Source organism: Danaus plexippus, chromosome 25 (assembly GCF_018135715.1).
Source record: "Danaus plexippus chromosome 25, MEX_DaPlex, whole genome shotgun sequence".
In the NCBI taxonomy this organism is placed as follows: domain Eukaryota; kingdom Metazoa; phylum Arthropoda; class Insecta; order Lepidoptera; family Nymphalidae; genus Danaus; species Danaus plexippus.
In genome coordinates, this window is record NC_083553.1 from 1,994,738 (window position 1) to 2,015,090 (window position 20,353).

At 33.2% G+C, this 20,353-nt stretch overlaps 2 protein-coding genes across 2 annotated transcripts in view; one reads left to right on the plus strand and one right to left on the minus strand.

Moving 5' to 3' along the window:
- Window positions 1–7,908: 7,908 nt before the first annotated feature.
- On the minus strand, window positions 7,909–11,755 carry LOC116775255 (serine/threonine-protein phosphatase 2A regulatory subunit B'' subunit gamma-like). The gene is made up of 7 exons (XM_032668111.2): window positions 11,488–11,755; window positions 11,041–11,392; window positions 10,163–10,334; window positions 9,854–10,042; window positions 9,422–9,558; window positions 8,697–8,910; window positions 7,909–8,473 (listed from the first exon to the last, which is right to left on the minus strand). The coding sequence occupies exons 1-7, from the start codon at window positions 11,627–11,629 to the stop codon at window positions 8,246–8,248; spliced, it is 1,434 nt and encodes a 477-aa protein (XP_032524002.2). The 5' UTR covers window positions 11,630–11,755; the 3' UTR covers window positions 7,909–8,245.
- A 2,615-nt stretch (window positions 11,756–14,370) lies between these two features.
- Window positions 14,371–20,353, plus strand: part of LOC116775090 (uncharacterized) — a 59,062-nt gene continuing 53,079 nt past the window's right edge. Inside the window, exon 1 of the mRNA XM_032667909.2 lies at window positions 14,371–14,518. The gene's annotated coding sequence lies outside the window, so the exon portion shown is untranslated. The remainder of the gene's footprint in view (window positions 14,519–20,353) is intronic.

Consider the following 20,353-nt stretch of genomic DNA (forward strand, 5'->3'; position numbering starts at 1 on the left):
ACCAGTATTTTGCAGACCTTCAAGAATCATTTTTTAAAACCGGTTTAGAAGCCTTGCAAACCAGATGGAAGAAATGCATTGAGTTAGGTGGAGATTATGTTGAGAAATAAAAATGTTTTTGTAAGTAAATTATTTTGTTTTCTTCTTGAGGCCGCGAACTTTTCAATCAACCCTCGTACCTTCCTACAATATATTAAACTGGACTGTATAGAAGATAAAGTAGAATTTTTAACAAAACAATTACCGTAAAATGTTCCTACTTTGCTCGTTTAAGGTTGATCATGCACCAATTTTCTTAAATGTTTTATCGCTTGAAAGGTCCAAATCGGTGCGAGTTCAAAGATATAAATGCTTATTTTTTTTTTCAGATGCAACGTAAAAAAAAAACTCGGACAACCACAAAAGCTTCTTGGACAGTGGATCCATTAGAAAATGCTGTATCTGTTCTCAAAAGAGGAGGAATTTTGGTGTACAAAGTATCGCAACAAACTGGTATTCCTTACAGAACTCTCAAGAAGCGATACAATTTAGCGAAAGCCGACGACAGTAGCTACAAAAACTCGCCTAAGCTGGGAAGACGTACTGTATTTAATGTTGCCCAAGAAGAAATACTGGCTAACCACCTTCGGACTATGACAAGCCAATTTTATGGTTTGGCAAGATAACACTTTAGCAAAGTATGTTACAGTGTAGCTAAGCAACTAGGTATTGAGAAACGGTTCAACCAAGTCAATCAAACTGCAGGAAAAGATTGGCTTGCTGGATTTTTGTAGCGTCATCTAGATTTGAGTATTAGAAAGCCTGAAGCCATCAGTATCAACCGAATCCTTGGATTTAATAAGACTGAGATAACGCTTTTTTTTCAATAACTTGGAGAAATTAATGGAGCAACATAACTTCGAGCCTCAAATGATATACAACGTAGACGAGACTAGTATAACGACCGTCCAAGAGACTGAAAAATTATAGCCCCCAAAGGACAAAAACGCGTCTGGTCTGTAACGTCATGGGAAAGAGGTAAGAAGGTCACTGTTATATGTGCTGTAAGTGCGTCTGGATCGTTCGTTTCTCCGCTTTTCATATTTTCTCGTCAACGTCATTCGCCACAGCTGGAAAAAGATAAACCAGTGGGAGCCGTTTACACATGTTCACACAATGGCTGGACTAACGAAAAGATATTCATTTTATGGCTTCGTCATTTTATTAAACACACCACGCCTTCTGCTGAAACACCCGTATTGCTAATATTGGACAATCATAACAGTCATGCTACTCTCAAAGCTTGGGAATTGGCAAAAGAGATCCATGTCATAATGCTAACCATTCCTCCGTATTCATCCCACCGTCTACAGCCCCTTGACGTTGCATTTTATGCCCCGCTTAAAACAGCTTATAACAAAGAATGCAATTTGTATATAAAATCAAGAAATTTGATAAAAATTACTCCTTACGACATTGCTGAACTGTTTAATAAAGCTTATACTAGAGTTGCTTCTATGACGGCGTCGGGACGTGACGACCTCATCGCTCACCGGCTTTTCCGGTGCAGTCAGTCACGGGGAGGGGGACCTTGACCTCGTTTTGGGGTCTCGGTCCGGGCTGGGGGAACAGCCCATAGAATGAAAGGCTTGTGAATGTGTGATGGATGAATGGTGATGGATGGGCTTATACGGCCCCTAATCTTTGGTTCTGGTGCCCGGCTTTGGGATGCATGGCGAGCAGGCGGCTCGTCCAGAGGGCACCAGATCTGGCTCTACCTCAAAGGGTCAAAAACAAAATGGAAATTCGCAATTTGGAAAAAAGTCCCCGGGTGGGTCCAAGCATTGATGCCGGGGAAACCCACACTCCCACTTCGGTGGCAGGTCGGCCTACGTATACGGGGTGGCCACAAGTTATGAGAGGAGAGACGAAGGAAACCAACGACCCTGGCAATGTTATGAAGGACACCGATCTGCAAAGCGATTCGGATTGGACGAGAGGGACGGGCTCGGTGCACCTTACCGCATCCGCAATTGACGATGACTCCGCTCCCAACCAGGTCGAGCGCGAATTGAGGCTCGCGGCCGCGTCGCGCATTCCGCGCGAACTGCTCACGCGGCTTCCAACGGGACTGGACGGAAGAGACAGTGACGATGACTCTCCGACTCCTCGGCCTACAGCGTTGTCGCTAGAGTCCGGGGGGTCGAATACCGGAAATATCGAGGAATGTGTCAGACAGAGATACATTGAGACATATTTGAGTACTCTAAATGATGCGTAAGACGGGCTGGAGTCATCGGAAGAAGAATGCGATGAAGAATATTTTAGGAGGGATTTGTGAGGGAGTTGCTTCAAACAATAAAAGATGAGATGATTGACGAGGGACCCCAGGACCTTGTTCAGGATGAGGATCCACCTCTTGTTGAACATGCTGTTGAAAAAATGGATGAAGCCGATCCACCCCTAATTTTAGATAATACTTCCTCAACATTACCTAACAGCAATTCTGTCTCAAATCGTCAACGCGACATAGTCTGGAGATAACAAAATTTCATAGCCGATGCAAATAGTTTGATCTTTTCTAACAATATTGAATATCCTGATGACTTACTAGAAATAGACACTCCCTACCAATTTTTCTCCTACTTCGTTACAGCAGAATTACGAGACAAAATTGTACAAGAGAGTAACAAATATGCGACGCTGAAAAATATTTCTAACCCTTACTCTATTACTGTTACCGATTTGAATAAATTTTTAGGGATATTAGTATATTCGTTGGAAACAAAATATACAAATTTTCGTTCATACTGGTCCGACAGTTTTGGATTTCATTCCATTAAAGCTGCAATGAGTCAGAAACATTTTGAAAAAATTTCAGCAATATAACACTTCAATGACAATCTAAACCATTTACCCCAAGATCAACATTAACATGTCAGGCTGTTCAAAATACGACCCATAATAGACGCACTAAATAACAGGTTTCAGACCATATCAGTGGAACAAGGTTTATCGGATGATAAACAGATGTGTGCAACGAAGATGTCACACTATATGAAACAATATCTCTCTAATAAGCCTCACAAGTGGGGATTCAAACTATTCTTGTTGTGCAGCATATATGGATTTGCTCACAAATTCGAGGTTTATGCTGGTAGTGAAAAACATACGATATTACCCGAAGATCCAGATTTTGAGGCCAACAGGCAATGTGGTGGTGAGACTACTGAGAATGGTTCGTCGAAAATCAAACCATATAGTATATTTTGATAAATGTTATACGTCGATACCTTTGGCAGTGTATCTAGCAAAGAGGATATACATACATTGTTTAGGTACGATACAAGCTAATCGCATAAAAAATATAAATTACCAGACAAAAAGACTATTATGAAAAGGGACATACCACGCGGCCATTTCGTAGAGACTGTTAGGAGTGTAGATAGTGTCGATTTAGGTGCCCTTGTTTGGAAGGATAATAAACCCGTTACCATGCTTTCGTCTTATACAGAATCATTACCCGTTGGCACCATAAATAGATAAGACAAAGTTCAGAAAACCCGAACACCTGTAGAGTGCCCTAATGTAGTAAAAGATTACAATGCACATATAGGTGGAGTCAATTTACTTGACAGTTTTATCGGAAGATCGCATTACGCGCAAAAGTAGAAAATGGACAAATAGATTATTTTATCACCTTTTAGACATGGCGATTATAAATTCGTGGTTGATGTACAAAAAACTGAACAATAGTGTTAACAATTCTGAAAAGCTACTCCCCTTATGCAGTTTTCGGCTTGAGGTAGCCAATACCCTGTGCATTCTTGGTGGACCATTTAGCAATGGAAAAAGAGGACGTCCAAGTTCAAACTCTTTGGAGGTAGAACTGCAGCTGAAAAGAAAACGAGGACCTGCCCAGCCTGTTTCTCCAAAAGATGTCCGCCTGGACTGCATAGGGCATTGGCAAGTATTTGGAGACAAAGCCCGTTGTAAATATCAAAATTATAAAGGGTATACACTGCCGGTCAAAAGTTTGAGACCACTAATAAAGAACTTTTGTTATTAGTAAATATTTTCAAAACATTGGTGATAAAAAGTAATCTGCACACCTGCATATTCTATTGTTTATAAAGATCACCTAAAAGCTTATTCTTTTGTATTTAAGATAAGAAAAAGGCAATAAACAACCATTGTTTCCAAACCTCAATGTGAGCCCAGGAAGAGTCCGATGATAATTGCCTGTCAAAAAAATTATTACCTCGTTGCAGCAACTGACAATTATTTTATTTTACTTTAACTTACAATGCGATTGTTTTAAATTCTTAAAATATTTTAGAATTTTTATTTTAACCCCATATTTTCATGGTTATCTACGAATATCTGCAGGTAATCTGATTTCGTTGTTCCTACAGTGAAGACGTCTCTAAAATGGGTAAAGTTCGCGAAATTAGTATTGAAACGCGAGCTGCCATCGTTGTTCTCCATAAAGAAGGCAAATCTGAACGTGAGATTGCATCTCAACTCAAGTTATCGAAGACTTGTGTTCATCGCAGTATTGTGCGGTACAAAGAAACTGGCAGTAATCAAGATCGTCCGCGCTCCGGAAGACCAAGAGCTACTACTTCTAGTGAAGACAAGTTTATTGTGGTAACCAGCAAGCGAAATAGACGCCTAACGGCCCCACAAATTCGTGTTGAAGTCAACAGGTCTCGGGAAAAACCTGTGTCAGTATCTACAGTGAAAAGACGGTTGCGAGACGCCAACTTGTTTGGTCGCGTTGCTGTTCGAAAACCTCTTCTAAAACCGCAGAATAAGAAAAAACGGATGCAATGGGCCCTAGCCCATCGAGACTGGACCGAAGAAGATTTCAAAAAAGTACTTTGGAGTGACGAATCTAAATTTGAAATATTCGGTTCAAAAAGAAGAATTTTCGTTCGACGTTCTGCCGAAGAAAAGATGATGCCACAGTGTGTAGTCCCGACTGTCAAGCATGGTGGCGGATCTGTTATGATCTGGGGTTGCTTCTCAGGCTATGGAACTGGAAATCTGGTGCAAATTAAAGGAATTATGAAAAAGGAGCAGTATAAAGAAATTTTGGAGAAAAATGCTATTCCCTCCGGGCTTAGGTTAATCGGCAAAGGATTTATTTTTCAACAAGACAATGATCCTAAGCATAGTTCAAAATTATGTAGGGGCTATTTAGACAATAAACAATCAGAAAAGGTGTTGAAAAATATGACATGGCCACCCCAAAGCCCCGATCTTAACCCTATAGAGCTTTTGTGGGAAGAGCTGGACCGAAACGTCCGGGAACAATGTCCTTCTTCACAGCAGGCCATGTGGAAAGCATTAGAAGAAAGCTGGAGTAATATCTCGCAAGAAACCATAATTAAATTAATTGCTCGCATGCCAAGGTTGGTTAAACAGGTCATTAAATGTAAAGGAGGCTATTTTGATGAAAAATGTGTATAAAAACACTTGTGTATTTTTTCAAACATAGTATTTTTCAAGACTTCATGTAATATAATTTTAATTTTGAATCTTGTGAGCAACATGAAAATAAAAACTATTTTTCAAAAAGTATTAAAAATATTGACTTTTATTTCTTTTTCTCCACTTTTTTATAGTGGTCTCAAACTTTTGACCGGTAGTGTACATACACTAAATGTGCAAAATGTAGACTAAGTTTGTGCTACAATAGAGATTTCATCTTTATTTCTCATACATATTATATGACTATGACTGTTGCAGTTCTGCAACAAACCAGATTTTCGTTTTTTATGATTTTTTTTGTATAGAAAATCCATATAATTATGTAATTTCTGTAATGTGCTGTAAGAATGACTACGTATTTTTTATTTATGAACAGGAAAAATCGCGGATTTAAGGGATATATGTTACAGACAACAAAACTAAACGTTACAAAGCACTACTTTAAGAATGTGGCCACTGGGTCTTGAATCGTACGACGAAGGAATTCTGTATTGACCAACCTGCCAGATTTGAAAATGATTACATACAACGTAAGTTATTGACTGACATAATACTGGAGTGATTCTCTAATCTAGAGGTTGTATTGTTTACGAATGAGGCCCACTTTCACATCAACACAATAAGCACAACACACAAAAGAATAACCATCTACAAGTAGAGAAATTCGAAAACATATGTCAAAGACGCAGGTCCATCGATTACAAACTGAACAGGAGCCGCCTGTCAAAAAAAAAGAAGAATTAAATAGAGATATAACAAATAGCGATAGAAATGAACTGACAGAGGAAGACACCACCAAAAAAAAGTTTCTCGATTCCCCCAGTCAGTGTTGTCAATTTCCAGAAATTTCCGCTTGGTTTTGATTAATTCCCCACATATATTCTGCCGAACTTATATTTTTGGAACATAAACACTGCTTTACTCAAATTTTGTTAAAAAAAAACTTAAAACTCTTTACTACAAGTCTTATGAATAGGCTTAGTCACTGAAAGAGCTTTGGAATGAGCTATGTTCTGAGTTTACATATCATAATTTTAATTTATAATAAATAATTTAGAAAATACCCCATGTGAACGCCATACCCTACTCTTTGAGTGAAAATAATACCAGTAAGAATCGAAGTGGATTCTGGAGCTGTTTATTCTATAGTCAATCGAAAAACTTGGAAAAAACAATTGTAGTGTTGTCAATGTATTACCTACCATGTTTTGTATATTTGTGAAAGAATTTACCAGTGTAAGCAATAGGACAAACGTTAGTGCAAGTTCAACATAAGGACATTAAGTGTGATTTAAATATTGTCGTAGCCCGAGGAGTAGGTCCAAATTTGCTTAGACGCTATTGGTTTAAACAACTCGGGATTACGTTAAAAATTAATTTAATTGACCACGGTCAAATATTATATCATGATATGGCAGGCATAGATAATGCAGTCGGTAAAAACCCAAGCGTCTTCAAGGAAGAGCTCGGTAACTATCGAGGTAACCCTGTTGTTAAACAGGTCAAACCAAATTCGTGTCCTAAATTTTTGAAAAATCGACCTGTACTTTATGCATAGAGAGAATTGAAAATGGAAAAAAGTAGTGAAAACTCTCAAAAATATCTACGAAAAATAGATGCAAGTAAACAAAATAATGTATCGTAATTTTAAAAATGCTTCACGGTGGCCACCCTGCAAAGCGCTAAATAGGAAAGGAACATCCATTTATGAAGTGGAGACACAAGATGGTACTATTGTTAATAGACATATCAATCAAATCATTCAAAAGAAACAGTCTGATATACTTCATATTGACAAATGACAGAGAGGAGGAAAAAAATAAGAGAGAAGAGAGGAAAATGGAGTTGGGTGGATATATCAGCATTATCTTCAGCGATATTCTGACCGTTCATCCTGCCACAGGCTGGAGGCAGCCCGTTTGAGACCCGTCTCTGGGCAACGCCTCGCCGGCGCGGCGGCGACTTTGATACGACACCAGGGCTGCAAACGCCCGCCCTAACGACCCGCCTGCATTCACAGGCGGAGTCGCAGCCAGCTCAGGGGGCCTACGCCCCGAAAAGCGTACCTCGACCCAAACACTTGGGGGGCCCGAGATGACCTTGGTGTGTGACCGTTCATTTGCTTGGTGGCGCTCTTTGGAGACGGATCAAAACTCGGTACACGTGAGCGATTTTGTTTTCGTATTTAACATACTTATGTAATTTGCGTATCGTTTGATTTGTTAGTTAAAAACGCTTAAGGCGATCCCGATTTGTATTTTTTTAAATTAAAATTTCACTTGTAGAATAATTGGGGGAAAGGTATGTGTTAGTTATATTTGGTCGGTCATGTTAAATAATAATGTTATGTCAAGTGTGATGTACGTAGATCGTGATATTACATAAGGAGATCTAAGACTTTCGCGAGTTTTATTCATTTAAATGAAACTAATATTGTTCGGATATACTGCGCGTGCTTTATTTTTGTATAAAATAAAAACTACATACTCCCGACGTTTCGGTTGCTTTTCAGGAACCGTGATCACGAGCAAACGAGATGTTCCTTATTACATAAGGTTCTGTCATTCAGTCTTGCTATTCCGCACAATCCATATATTACGAATTTAGTATAATTTTATTATTACTAAAATTCCTCTACACGACTGAGAATCAAAATTTTAAGACTCCTACCTGCCTTCCGCTACGATTATTCGATTTAGGTAAAAATGTGAGAGGGGCTAGTTAACACAGTCGTAACTCATATTTCAATAAGGCGCACTTATATAAATTATCATGCGTGATCACCAGCCGCAGCCAAGGCCTCTCTATTCTCATAAGCCCAGAAGCCGTGTAGTTCCAGAAGTATAGATACTGCTGTGTGGCCGTGCCCGCTCCTCACCAGGTCTTGCAGAGTTATCCTGTATGGATGTTCTGGACGTATCATGTCAAATATCTCATCTTTAACATCATCAAAGTTGACCGGCTCAGCCCCATGAGCTACCATCTGTTCTTGAATGGCCTTGAAATATTAAATGACAGCTATTAATTTGACAATTTTACCAACCTATTTTAAAATACTCATAACTTCAAGTAATTTTACCATAAAAAGACTATAGTTGCTTTTTTATATAGCAAAAGAACTATAATATTTACAACATTAATGTATCAAGACTATTTGTTCTCCATAAATATATTAAAACTATATATAGGTGTTATTAAATAGGTTTTGATGTTAAACTTACTTTGAAGAAATAGTTAAGTGTGAAAGCATCCAGATAACCTTGAGAATTAATATCCAGTACTCTGAACAGGTAAGCTAGGGCAGCGGGCTGACGTCTATTTTCTAAAGCTAGTACTAGATCTAGGTAGGTCTTATAGTCCATTTCTCCTTCATAGGTAAGACATTGCTGGAACACTCGCTGGAGGAAGGCCCTCGTTAAAGTCCCCGAACCATATCTGTAAATAAATTCAAATTATTCCTACTATTTTGGTGAATATTTACTTAAAATATGTGCCAAGATTGAAAATTATTTGGATACTTAAATGAAAAAATGTGTACTGGAAATGCTGTTCTTAAATGGCGTTTGAATTAATGTTATTACTATTATAATTTATATAGCTTTTAAGTAAACAAAAATCTTAAGCAGAACACTTTTTTTTAATGTCCCAATAGAGATGATATTCCAAATATTTATATATATGTATATATATCGGATTTAATTCAAATTCGTTGTTTAAACTGAAAGACATTAGAAACGCCGGCCTCGCTGACGTCACTAATGTCACTTCTTCCAGTACGTTCCATGATATTTTAAAATGAAGCTTCAATTCTTCTCAATGTTCTCGTATTTCTTTAAGGTTCTTCATAGTCACATTCCTCAACGGTACGCGGTCTAGTAAAAACTATAGAATATACAAAAATATTCTATTGGAGACTTTACTCAAGGTTCTTAATTCATATCCTTACCCAGCCAGTTCAGTAATACTAAGCATTCCATTGTGATCTCTGTCCAAATTCAAGTACTGTCCGTAAACCCTTAAAGCTGATGCTGCACTGAACCAATTCTGCTCCTGGATCTCCATCGGAAGGTCTTCTTCACGTAACTGAAATGAGTATAAAGGATTTCATAGCATATTAGGATTTCTTTGAAACATACAAGCAAGGAAAATAGAATAAATAACAATATATGTATTTAGAAATTTACAAAATATTTTTTTGTGCATATATTTGGCTTTGCATAACAATCACACGGAATGTATATCAGTTGGAAAATATTTGACATATAAAAAAATATATATTATATTTGCTATTAATTGCTAAATAAATATCATGTGGCCATAAAGAGTAAGGAATTATTAAGTAAGTGTACATGTTGTATTTATTATGAATAATTCAGACCTCCAATAAATCGTCTAAGAATGAACATGACAGCACATCTCTTATTCTGACTCGACCCACTCTCAGGGGGTCCAGGAAGAAAAGGAATTTCCGAACCGCTGTACACACATAGAAAGATGTAAATGATGAATCTAAACCATCGAGAGCAGCTAGAGATGGAACCAGTTCCGCTATGTAGCCTTCCAGGTCCTAGAAATTAACAAACATACAAAAGTAAATAAATAACAATGAAGTTAAGTATTTCGTGTTATATCAATAAGCACAAGTAATTTTTTTCTTTTCTTGTTCCCTGGTGATAAAATTACATACTTGTTCAGTGAGATAACCCTGGCCTGTTACATCATATAGTGACAGACCTATCCTTGTCTGTTGAAGCCAAACGCGTCTCATGACATAATTGAATAGCGAAACTCCTTTCACTCGACCCAGACCTCCCTCGGCGGCTTGAAGACGACCAAACACTTCAGCAGTGAAATACGGTCTGAAATACATTTACAATATAGTACATGTGTTAAAGCCTGGTTATTTTGTGTTAAGGAATGCAGATTATTATCTGAAGATTTGTACTGATGTTGCTTAAAAGGTTATTGTAGTATGCAACTATACATATGTAATTTGAACTAAGTAACAAATTTAAGTTTCCTAATAACCCAAGTGGCTTTTGGGCAGTGCTGGCTTTCTTGACGGCTTTTCTCAACAGAAGAGCATTACAAACCAGTGGTGGCTTCCCTAGTGTCCGACAACATTGACATTACATGTTATTTTTAATATTATGAATTTCATTCTAAACATATTAAAGTTATGTTTCTTCTTAATCTTTATTTATAACCACTAATACAGTTTAGTCACCAACATATAAAGCTTGTCTTATTCACAGACCCCATCCCCTCTAATCAACCTAATAGCTGACAATATTCTAAGAAATTTACAACACAATTATCATACCCTAAGTTTGTATAAATAAAATGAATATGAAATATATACATTTTCAATCTGTAAACCTACATTCAAATTATCATGTACAAAGATTTGTAAGTGAATAACTAAATATTTTCAGTATCTAATTTCATAACGCGAACATATGACTAGGGTATGACTTGAAAAGACTATTCTGGTATTTTGTTGAATTCAATCGACATAAACTTGTGCTACAATTTGTATATTATAGCTTATATTTATAAACCTACCTATACTTGGGTCCAGCTTCATCTCTTATCTTCCTGAACTGTAAATAGTCTATTGTAAGTTCCTCATTGTTTGCCATACTATAGCTACCATTTGTTTTCTTTAACAAACTCCACAAGTGTTTTAGTTCACTATTGTCCAACAGTTCTTTGCTTTTCTTTTGTAGGAACTGAGATCTTGTTTCTTCTCTGAGCTTCTGGGCTAGGATATCATCGGAATTAGGTAATTTGAAGTGAAATTTCGGTATTTTCTTGTATGTCTCTGCATCACCCTCAGTTTTAGGTTTGTATAGCTGTTTGAATGTGTCCAATTCAATTCTCTCACTCTCCTCTTTAGTAATGCTAGCATAAGTTTCTAAAGAAACAAAAAATAATACATATTTTTCAATTACCATCGGCCAGCGCTCATACTAGTATTTATGAGACAATACTTAAATATACCAAATTTACCATCTAGCTTTTTTATGTATTTCCTAAGTCTATTTTTTAAAATTTCATTCAATTTCTTGTCCTCTTCACTGATGCCAGTCGAAATGGATAAATCGGTAGTGAGAGTTTCAACACTTTTACTTTCTTTTATGTTCGACATCATGTCATTAAAAAACTGTTATGAAAAGTCTAAGGAATAAAATCAAGAATTGAGGTCTACAATACAATTACTGAGTAGTGAGTACAAACAAATAACAATAAAATCAATTCTTATTTTATGACTGTCGATTTAAAATGTACAGACAAAATATAGTACTGTCTTTGTCAAATTATATTTATATTATATTTTGTAAAAAAAATGAGAAGTTAAATTATTATTAATTCAAAAAATTATTACTTATACGTTAATTTTTTCTTGGTATTATTTGTGTATAATATACGACTGTACATTAATTGATACATTCTATTATCTATATAAGTCTTGCGTTCCAACTTGCGACGGAAGATGTCGCTGTTCAGCATTAGATGACATGTTTAACGCACCATTTTAAAACTCAAACAAACGATCGAGTTCGTTTAAGTCTTTCATACGCTGTCATGAAAAGCAGAGGTAGTCATCAAAATATACTTAAAAATAAATGTCATTTTCTCATCTTAAAGAAACTTACTGTACGTGACTAATATTTTATGTTTATTATTATTAACTAACATATTAACATCGCATACTCAATACAAACGAGCAGTAAATTTGCATTTTAAAACTGAAACGGCGTTATAAAGTTATGTACTTTATCTTTTGTCAATATTTGTCTATAACTAGTGTTTACATGTAAAGATTGCTCACATATTATGCATATCAATTACAAATCAATAAAGCTCACCATTTGCATATTCAAGTTTAGCTACCAGAGTACAGAGTAGAAAAGTTTTTTATAATACCTATAACTTTTTCTTGAAAAAAACATACATTGTTCACTTAATTACATTTTATAGTGAATTATATTTAAGTATATAGATTAGGTATATCTACTATATTTATATTGGATTAATACTAATATTAAGTATCTTAGTAATTAGGTTATATGATACCACACTGAACGCTTATAATACCTGTAAAGTTTACACACATTGGTATACTTTTTGTGATGATTAAAAGTGTATAACCATCAAAAGATAAACATCAGGATCCTATCTTCAACACTTTTACACCTCCCGATTATATAAGAAAGAAAACATAGAAATAAGTTTACGTCTATTTTATTATAATATAGCTTTATTCGCACTGGAATCGTGGATTATTTGTCAATGTCAATGTCAATATGTCTATTTTAAAAATCATGAATTGAAGATAAAGTACCTCAATTTATTTAAATTACTAGCAAAAAGTAATTGAGGAAAGCTACTGAATTTATTGTCGTAGAAAATTATTACTGCTATAAAATCGCAAAGCTGATAAAATTTACAAATAAAAAATATTAATGGCGGTTAATGGCAATTTTTTTTTAAACTAGGAACAAAGAACGAAATAATTCTTCCTCAATACAATACACGCATGGAGCAACATCGACAAATTATAACTAATCAGTTTTTTTTAAGGAAAAGTTATTTAATTTCCATCCGTTTAATTTAACATAATTATGTGAGGTTGCGTTATTATTATGCAAATTCAGTTTGTGTTAAATAATTTTGTTTTTATAAAAAAAATATATAATTCTGTAGAGAATATTTTAAATTTTATCGCAGTTTATAACTTTCATGATTAATTTAAAATATCGATATATTTAATCTATTAGTTTATTATTTTAACTGCTTCCCAGTAAGGAGGTACGATTTCTTTTGAGAACATTTATAACAATACTTCTGTTTTTTTTATTTATATGAACATATATATGTGTATTTATATTGTCACAAATCGTTAGCAAATCCGTAATCTCTATATACAATAGTATAAAAGGAATCTTAAATAAATTAAAGATTAGGACCACGAGTGTCCCAGGTTTCCTTAATACACTAACGTCTCATCTTTGTAAAAGATTCTAAAGAAATCCATGGCAATGTTGACGATAATTTCATAAATTTATTTAAAATGTTACCAGAGCAAATAACAGTACATATTAGATAAGGAATAAAAATATCGTTCTTAATTCAAAAACATTTCTTAAGAACCAATTTTAATTATAGATTGATGGCTTCCTTTAAATTTTTTAATACAATCAAAGATATTTTGCTAAGCAATATGTACTTCAATCCGTTAAATTAAAGTTAATTTTTCTCTGCCAGTTGCTACTGCGGGGTTTGTTCATTTTGTTTTAATTGTATCTAACACGGATAAAAAACGACAGAGAATTAGTGCTTGAGAATCTCAGACTAAAATAAGATTTTACCCCATATATTATTTAATTCTATTAAAGTAACTATATTTAATCTGTATTTTTGAATGAATAGGTCGTTCATATCTTTGTTTTGTCTTTTTATCATGATAATATTATTGTTAGAGATAAAATTTTATACATTTACTTAAAAATAAATATGTACCTTATTTGCAATTACTTAGGATCCAATTCATGTTAAGAGCTATGTACTGCAATTTATTCTAATGACCCAATACTATTTCGTAAAAACACTACTGATCTACTTTTTTTTTTGTTTGAAATTATTTTACACATACCACTGACATCTTATACCATTAAGTATGTTAAATGTTCTGTAGCAACAAGTTTTACTCTATTAAATGGTGATATTAAGATATATGTTTATGACATAATATCTGTTAGAGGAAACTGATATAATATTCTTATGACAAAAGACGAAGTCGAAACAAGCGAAAACCGGACAATCCGTTCAATGCGGGGACCGACCGAGCAAGTTTGAGAATTGAGTCGCTTGGTGTGAGCGTTCAACGCTAACACGATCCTCAGTTGGGCGCGAGACGTCTTGGTGTTAAGACGTATGTCGTGTGATTTGAAAACAGTGTCGATGTCAGTGATCAAACAATAGCATGCATTAAGTTTGTGATTATTATGGAAGGATAAATTATTGACGTATTTCACTGGTGAGTTCTTCTTTCAGTTGAGATTACTTTTCTTGATGCGTCTTAACTTAAGTTTCAAATCGTCACCGAGGTTCGTTCGTATATCAACGAGTAACGAATTAATGTTTTTAGTTTTTTATAACAAATTCTTTAAATTGTATTGTATCGTTTATTATGGCGAATAGAATCTCTCCGACCTTGTGCGATTTGATAGAATGTTGGACGAAGAAAATGTGAACGTCGTTTTAGCAGCTGAGATCCGGTATTTACTATACTGTATACTGTTATGGTGTTTAATATAATGACGCTATTCTATTTGACAATTGAAATTTAATATTCAGTGGAAAAACATTATTACTTAGAATTTTTCAAGTTTTATTGTAATAGAAATGTCATGTAATATTTTTACACATAAGTAAATTTATGATTAAACCGCTTATGTTCTACGTTTGCACTATATTTGATATAAGTATATATAAATTTAAATATTACGAAATCATTCACATTTCACTCATTTCATTCGATAATTTTTTTTTTAGTTTATCCTTGTTCATATAGCACATGGTTGGTAACATTGAATGATAGTATTATGCCTACGTCAAACTTATTTAAGCTTCACTCATTTAAAGCCGTTAAAATTATACGTTTGATTAATTACTTAATGTCATAGGAGTTCTGTTACCGATGTAAACTCAACAGTGCTCTTAGTGAGCGTACATCGTCTAACGTAACACTAACAGTTTGAACGTTCCTCATTCAAGACTATTGACTCGTAATATTCCTATCAAAGATTTATGAATTGACGACACTGTATGTGTAACGTTGAAAGTGTATAATAAGAGTTAATAGTACTTGTAGTAATTGTAATCCAAATATTATATTGAAAGTTAAACATGTTGTATAAGTATTATAAAGTTATAAGTCTAAATATAATAAGATATTTTTCGAATTCATCAAAGCTTCTGTTCATTGAAACAATAATTTTAAAGACATGACCATGACCGACATAGGTTTAAGTTTCGTAACTCATGGGTGCACTCGTTTTCTAATTATTAATTTGCATGAATTTTAATATATACTGGATTCCTTCTAATTTTTTATTCTAAAAAGAAAGAATGATATATGAAGAAAAATGTCTTTGAAAAATTGTAGTCCATGATCTAAGTAGTAAGTTGAGACGACGTCGCGTTAACATGTTAGTGTAAATCCACAAACAAGTACAATGGTAATACTAACCTATAGTTAAATAAAATTGAGCTATAAGTAAGTCGTGTCTGGATTAAGAATAATTGCTGTAAATTCAAGAACGCTGTTAATATTGACAGCAATGTTCAATATATATAACCAATTCAAATCAGGATTTGTAACTAAAATGTTAGCTATGCGCAGTTTCATAATGCAATTATTCAAGTTACCTGAACTGGTTCTCAGTCATAGCCAGGTGCGCTCATTGTTTTTGGCTGCATTTGTTTTTTGTGCAAGACCTAAAGATTGCTAGTACACTATGAAGATAACTACGGTCAGTGTTGCCACTTTAAAATTAAAATTAAGAAATGTTTTGCAGAAAGAAAATATACATTTTTTTTATAGAATAACTTATAGTTAATCTGTGACGAATTAATTTAATTCACAGTCATACTTCTACGACGGTTAATGTATTTTACTCTGGTAAATAATAACTTTTTTGAATGTCAGAATGTGCTCTGTTATATATCCTAGTGTTTACTTATAAAACGTTTTTCAACCCATGTGTAAGTTGTATAACTAGTCGGATGCCATAAAATTATCACATTTCGCCGGCTTTGATGTGAGAAAAGCCGAGCGTCAAACCAATTATGACAATAGATTGAAGTGTCTCAAAATGGACGAACTGTCAATAGATGGGAAGAAAGCTTGATGTTTAAAGTGTAAGGGAAATGGAGGATACTATTTATCTCTCTCTTACCTTTTTTCATAGAAAAATACATTAAAATGGAATCTACTGATGCCGTGTTAAAAAAGCTGTTGTTGTAACATTACGCAATATAATTTTTGGCCTACATCGATGTTTTGAAGGAAATACGTAAGGTCAGAGCGCATTACCATTATACGCTTCCAGGATGATGTGCAACGTCCTAATACACTTTTAGATTACATCTATAGATATACAGTTATATAAGTTACAAAATAAATACTTGTTTTGTATTACAATGATCTTAATTTATTTCCACATCTTCGTCAAGTATTTAATTTCTATTGGTTATTTTCGTACGCGTTAAAAATGACGATATCCCATTGGTCAATTTTTGCGTATGATCCTAAATAGAAATTTTTAACAGCTCTGTTTAGAAATCTATATGCTTATCCCAAGTTTGGACATACGGAGCGTTTCAAATTTTTTATTTATAATTCGTTCCTATTATGATAGCAATTTATGGTACTGAACTTTAAACCAAATTTTCTTAGACTTAATATATCACGATATAATAGGTTATATTGATGTATAGGGACTTGGACACAACAATATGTTCCAGGTGTCTAAATTCCACAGGCGGCTGAAGCCACTTAGCATCAAACGAACCCCGTATGCTCATTTGCCACCTTTTATTGCTATAAAAAAAGTACGACGGTCAAAGGCAATTTTTTTTTTATAGTTCTAATAATTTAATTTTATATTACATCATAACGTAAATAAGAATATATAGTTGTTTAGCATGTTATTAACATAAATTATAAAGTTTTATTTTCAAGAAAAAGTTTTGCATCAAAACATTAAATCCGGTTTAACGGTTCATTGATCCTATGACACGTGTTTTAAAGGAACTTTATGGGACACGAGAACGACATATAAAAATTTAAAAAATTATAAACATATTATTCTATGTTTTTTTTTCTGTAAAATTATTATATATGTTGTTAATTGGGTTTGTTATTTTTTTTTTTCATTATTTTAACCGCCAGTGACATATATGCATCATAATGTACTTTCTCCGAGATATTGATTGTTCTGTTCACCTACTTCGGTTAACGGTTTCCATTGCAATTAAAGGGCCATCTTTTTATATGAATTTACAATGTAATGGAGAAATTTTCAGTAAAAAAAAAATCGAGAGCGTTTTTTTTAAACCTCTAACGTATTAAATTTATCAAAAATTATTACTTAGATTTCATGCAAAGAACAATAAACTTTTTTATTCATCATCTGTTTAACGATAAAATCGATTGATAAAAAAAAATCGATTTTTGCAGTCGTTGTTTTCAGATTATATAACAGTATATATATATAAAACAAATACAAAAAAACCGGTCCCGCTATCGAGCCGACAGAAACATTTATTACAAATCAATATAAACAACTACAAATATATTGAAATTTATTCATTACAATTTGCTTTACTGAATTAAAAGCTGAATCTAAATGCAAATAATATAGCCTTTTGTTTAGGCGTTTTAAATAAATAAGCGTTTCTTTGACCTCAAGGTTTCATATAAAAATAGCATAATGTCATCGCACTTCATTTCAAAATGAAGACAACATTTAAAAAGTCCGTACTTGGACATTTCATTAATTCCCAAATGACGTCACGTATGGAGAATGTAACTGTCATATTAATAGCGTAAATACCAAAACGAGTGACATTGAATTTTCACTTGCTACGTATAATGATTAAATTGTTTTAAAAATTATATATTAAGTGGCATAAAGCCATAAACATGCAAGGATTAATTTTGACATAATATACGTTTTGGCGGGAAGAAAGTAAACGACTTAAAATATACATCCAATGTATAACTATATTTCATAATATGTATAAAAGCCCGGGCTTGTATATTTATTATAAGTTCTTAAGGTGATTAGCATTTATTAATTGCGGTATACGATGTAATAAATTTAATGGCGTCATTCGGTTTATTGTTGAGATATTTGAACAGATTTTTAAGTGCATCTCGAAACTTCCCACGTTTTAACAGCAATCACGTAACAGGAATATAAAAAAAAATCAACATTAATTGCAATTGCATTCAATTAATTATTAAAGCGTCTTATTATTAGAATGAAATAAAAATATCTTGCGTTACTTTTAAATTGTTTTATTTTTAATGAAATCATTTTTTATTTTATAGAAATTACATAAAGAAGTTTTTTAATAAAAGAATTAAATATTTAATTTTAAGAAAAAGTTGTATTTTTTTATGTTAAGTATATTATTGTATGTTTATTGGAATGTAAATTGGCAAAGATCTAGTGTATTGTGGTTGCGTATTTTTTGGAATTTTCGTCAACCATTATCTATTATACACATTATACAGATACATATAATGTCGAGACGAAGCCTTTATGTATATAAAATGTACGTAAAATTACATTTTCAGTGAAATTACTCACTCCTTGCAGATTATATCATTAGAAATTATACCGGAAAATGTATGTGCTGAATTAGCGTGTTCTCGGTACACTTAAGACTGAATGTTCGAATGCAATTTACATTACCTTAATATGACAAAGAAAACGTTAATATGACATTTATCGTATTACAATCATAAATGGATTTTTACTTAGATTCAAAATGTAATAAAGAAAAGTGCTTGTAGTTATCCTGATACATTTATTAACACAAATGATTTATGTTTATTCGTACTAAGTTATTTAAATATATATTATAATATGTAAGTATTATATATAGATAAATTTTCGTCTGTATGAACGTCTATCGTGTATTCCAAGTTGCGTACGGCCAGCCCGCGGCGGTGCGACATTCCTACTAACTACCAAGTCCTCTTATTTAAACCTACCCTGACTCTTTAACGAGGAATTTTTTATTGCAAACATTTGTATTCGTTCAAATTATCTCGTTCTTTTGCCGTTTATTTTATATTTGTTTTATTCGTTTCATTTAAATAATAAACAACTGTTATTTTCATTAACACAGAATGTTGATCAGAGTTACAAGATTGATATAAGAAAATGGGAAATTCTCATACAAATGTTGCATACGTTATTTTTACATTTCAAAGGTCGGGAATATATGAAAATAAAATAAGAAAAACTTCATATCCAGTTTATGAGAAAAACCTCGTTTTTTTTACATGTATGTATGTAATTTTCAACTTTAATATCGACAATTAATGTATATTTTTCACGCGGTTTTTATGCACACATATAGTATATGTGCGTCCGTATCTATGTTAGTATGGGATATACCTACTTAAAAGTATAAATTTTGCTATAACTTAAAATCATAATATCTTTGAACGAACTAAATATATAATTTTTAATATCTAATATTTATATTTCTTCTACAATTTGAATTTGAATATTGTTATTTACGTTTCACATAATAACGAAGAATACATATCGGCATACATTTATATATAATATATAATAATAGTTATAAGAAGTACACAAGGAAATTGGTTCCTGGAGTTGCTAGTTTCTTCTAATACTAGCTGCTTCCTGCGGTATTACTAGTAGTATGCCAACCACAAGTCTGATTCGTCACAATATAAGTTATATACGAAGTGTTTCCTAGTTATCATTCAATATCTGGAAACGATATATGTATGTGTCGATGTGGGCTTGTAATAAAGTGCTTTTTATTGCATTATAAAACAGTATATTGTAGTTATATTAAAATTATGTAAAATTTAGAAAAAAACTTTCAATGGAAGTGTAATAAATAAATATAAAAAGAATAGTAACGATATAACGACATATTAATATTATGAGATAATTAGAAAAAAGTTTCAATATTCAGCGTATAAAGTCTATATTTTACAACTCGGCTATTTATAACACATTGATTAAATGAAATTTAAAAAGTACTGTATCAATATAACGCGCGAGTAAACAGTTTAGATGTGTATGGAAAGCGTTTC

Bases quoted from the DNA above. Each gene is read 5' to 3' on its own strand.
- LOC116775255 (XM_032668111.2), bottom strand. From the start codon at position 11,629: ATGATGTCGAACATAAAAGAAAGTAAAAGTGTTGAAACTCTCACTACC. The intron at 9,559-9,853 runs GTCTGAATTATT...TACTCATTTCAG, and splicing joins TCTTAGACGATTTATTGGAG to TTACGTGAAGAAGACCTTCC. The intron at 8,911-9,421 runs GTAAGGATATGA...ATTTATTTACAG, and splicing joins AGTATTACTGAACTGGCTGG to ATATGGTTCGGGGACTTTAA.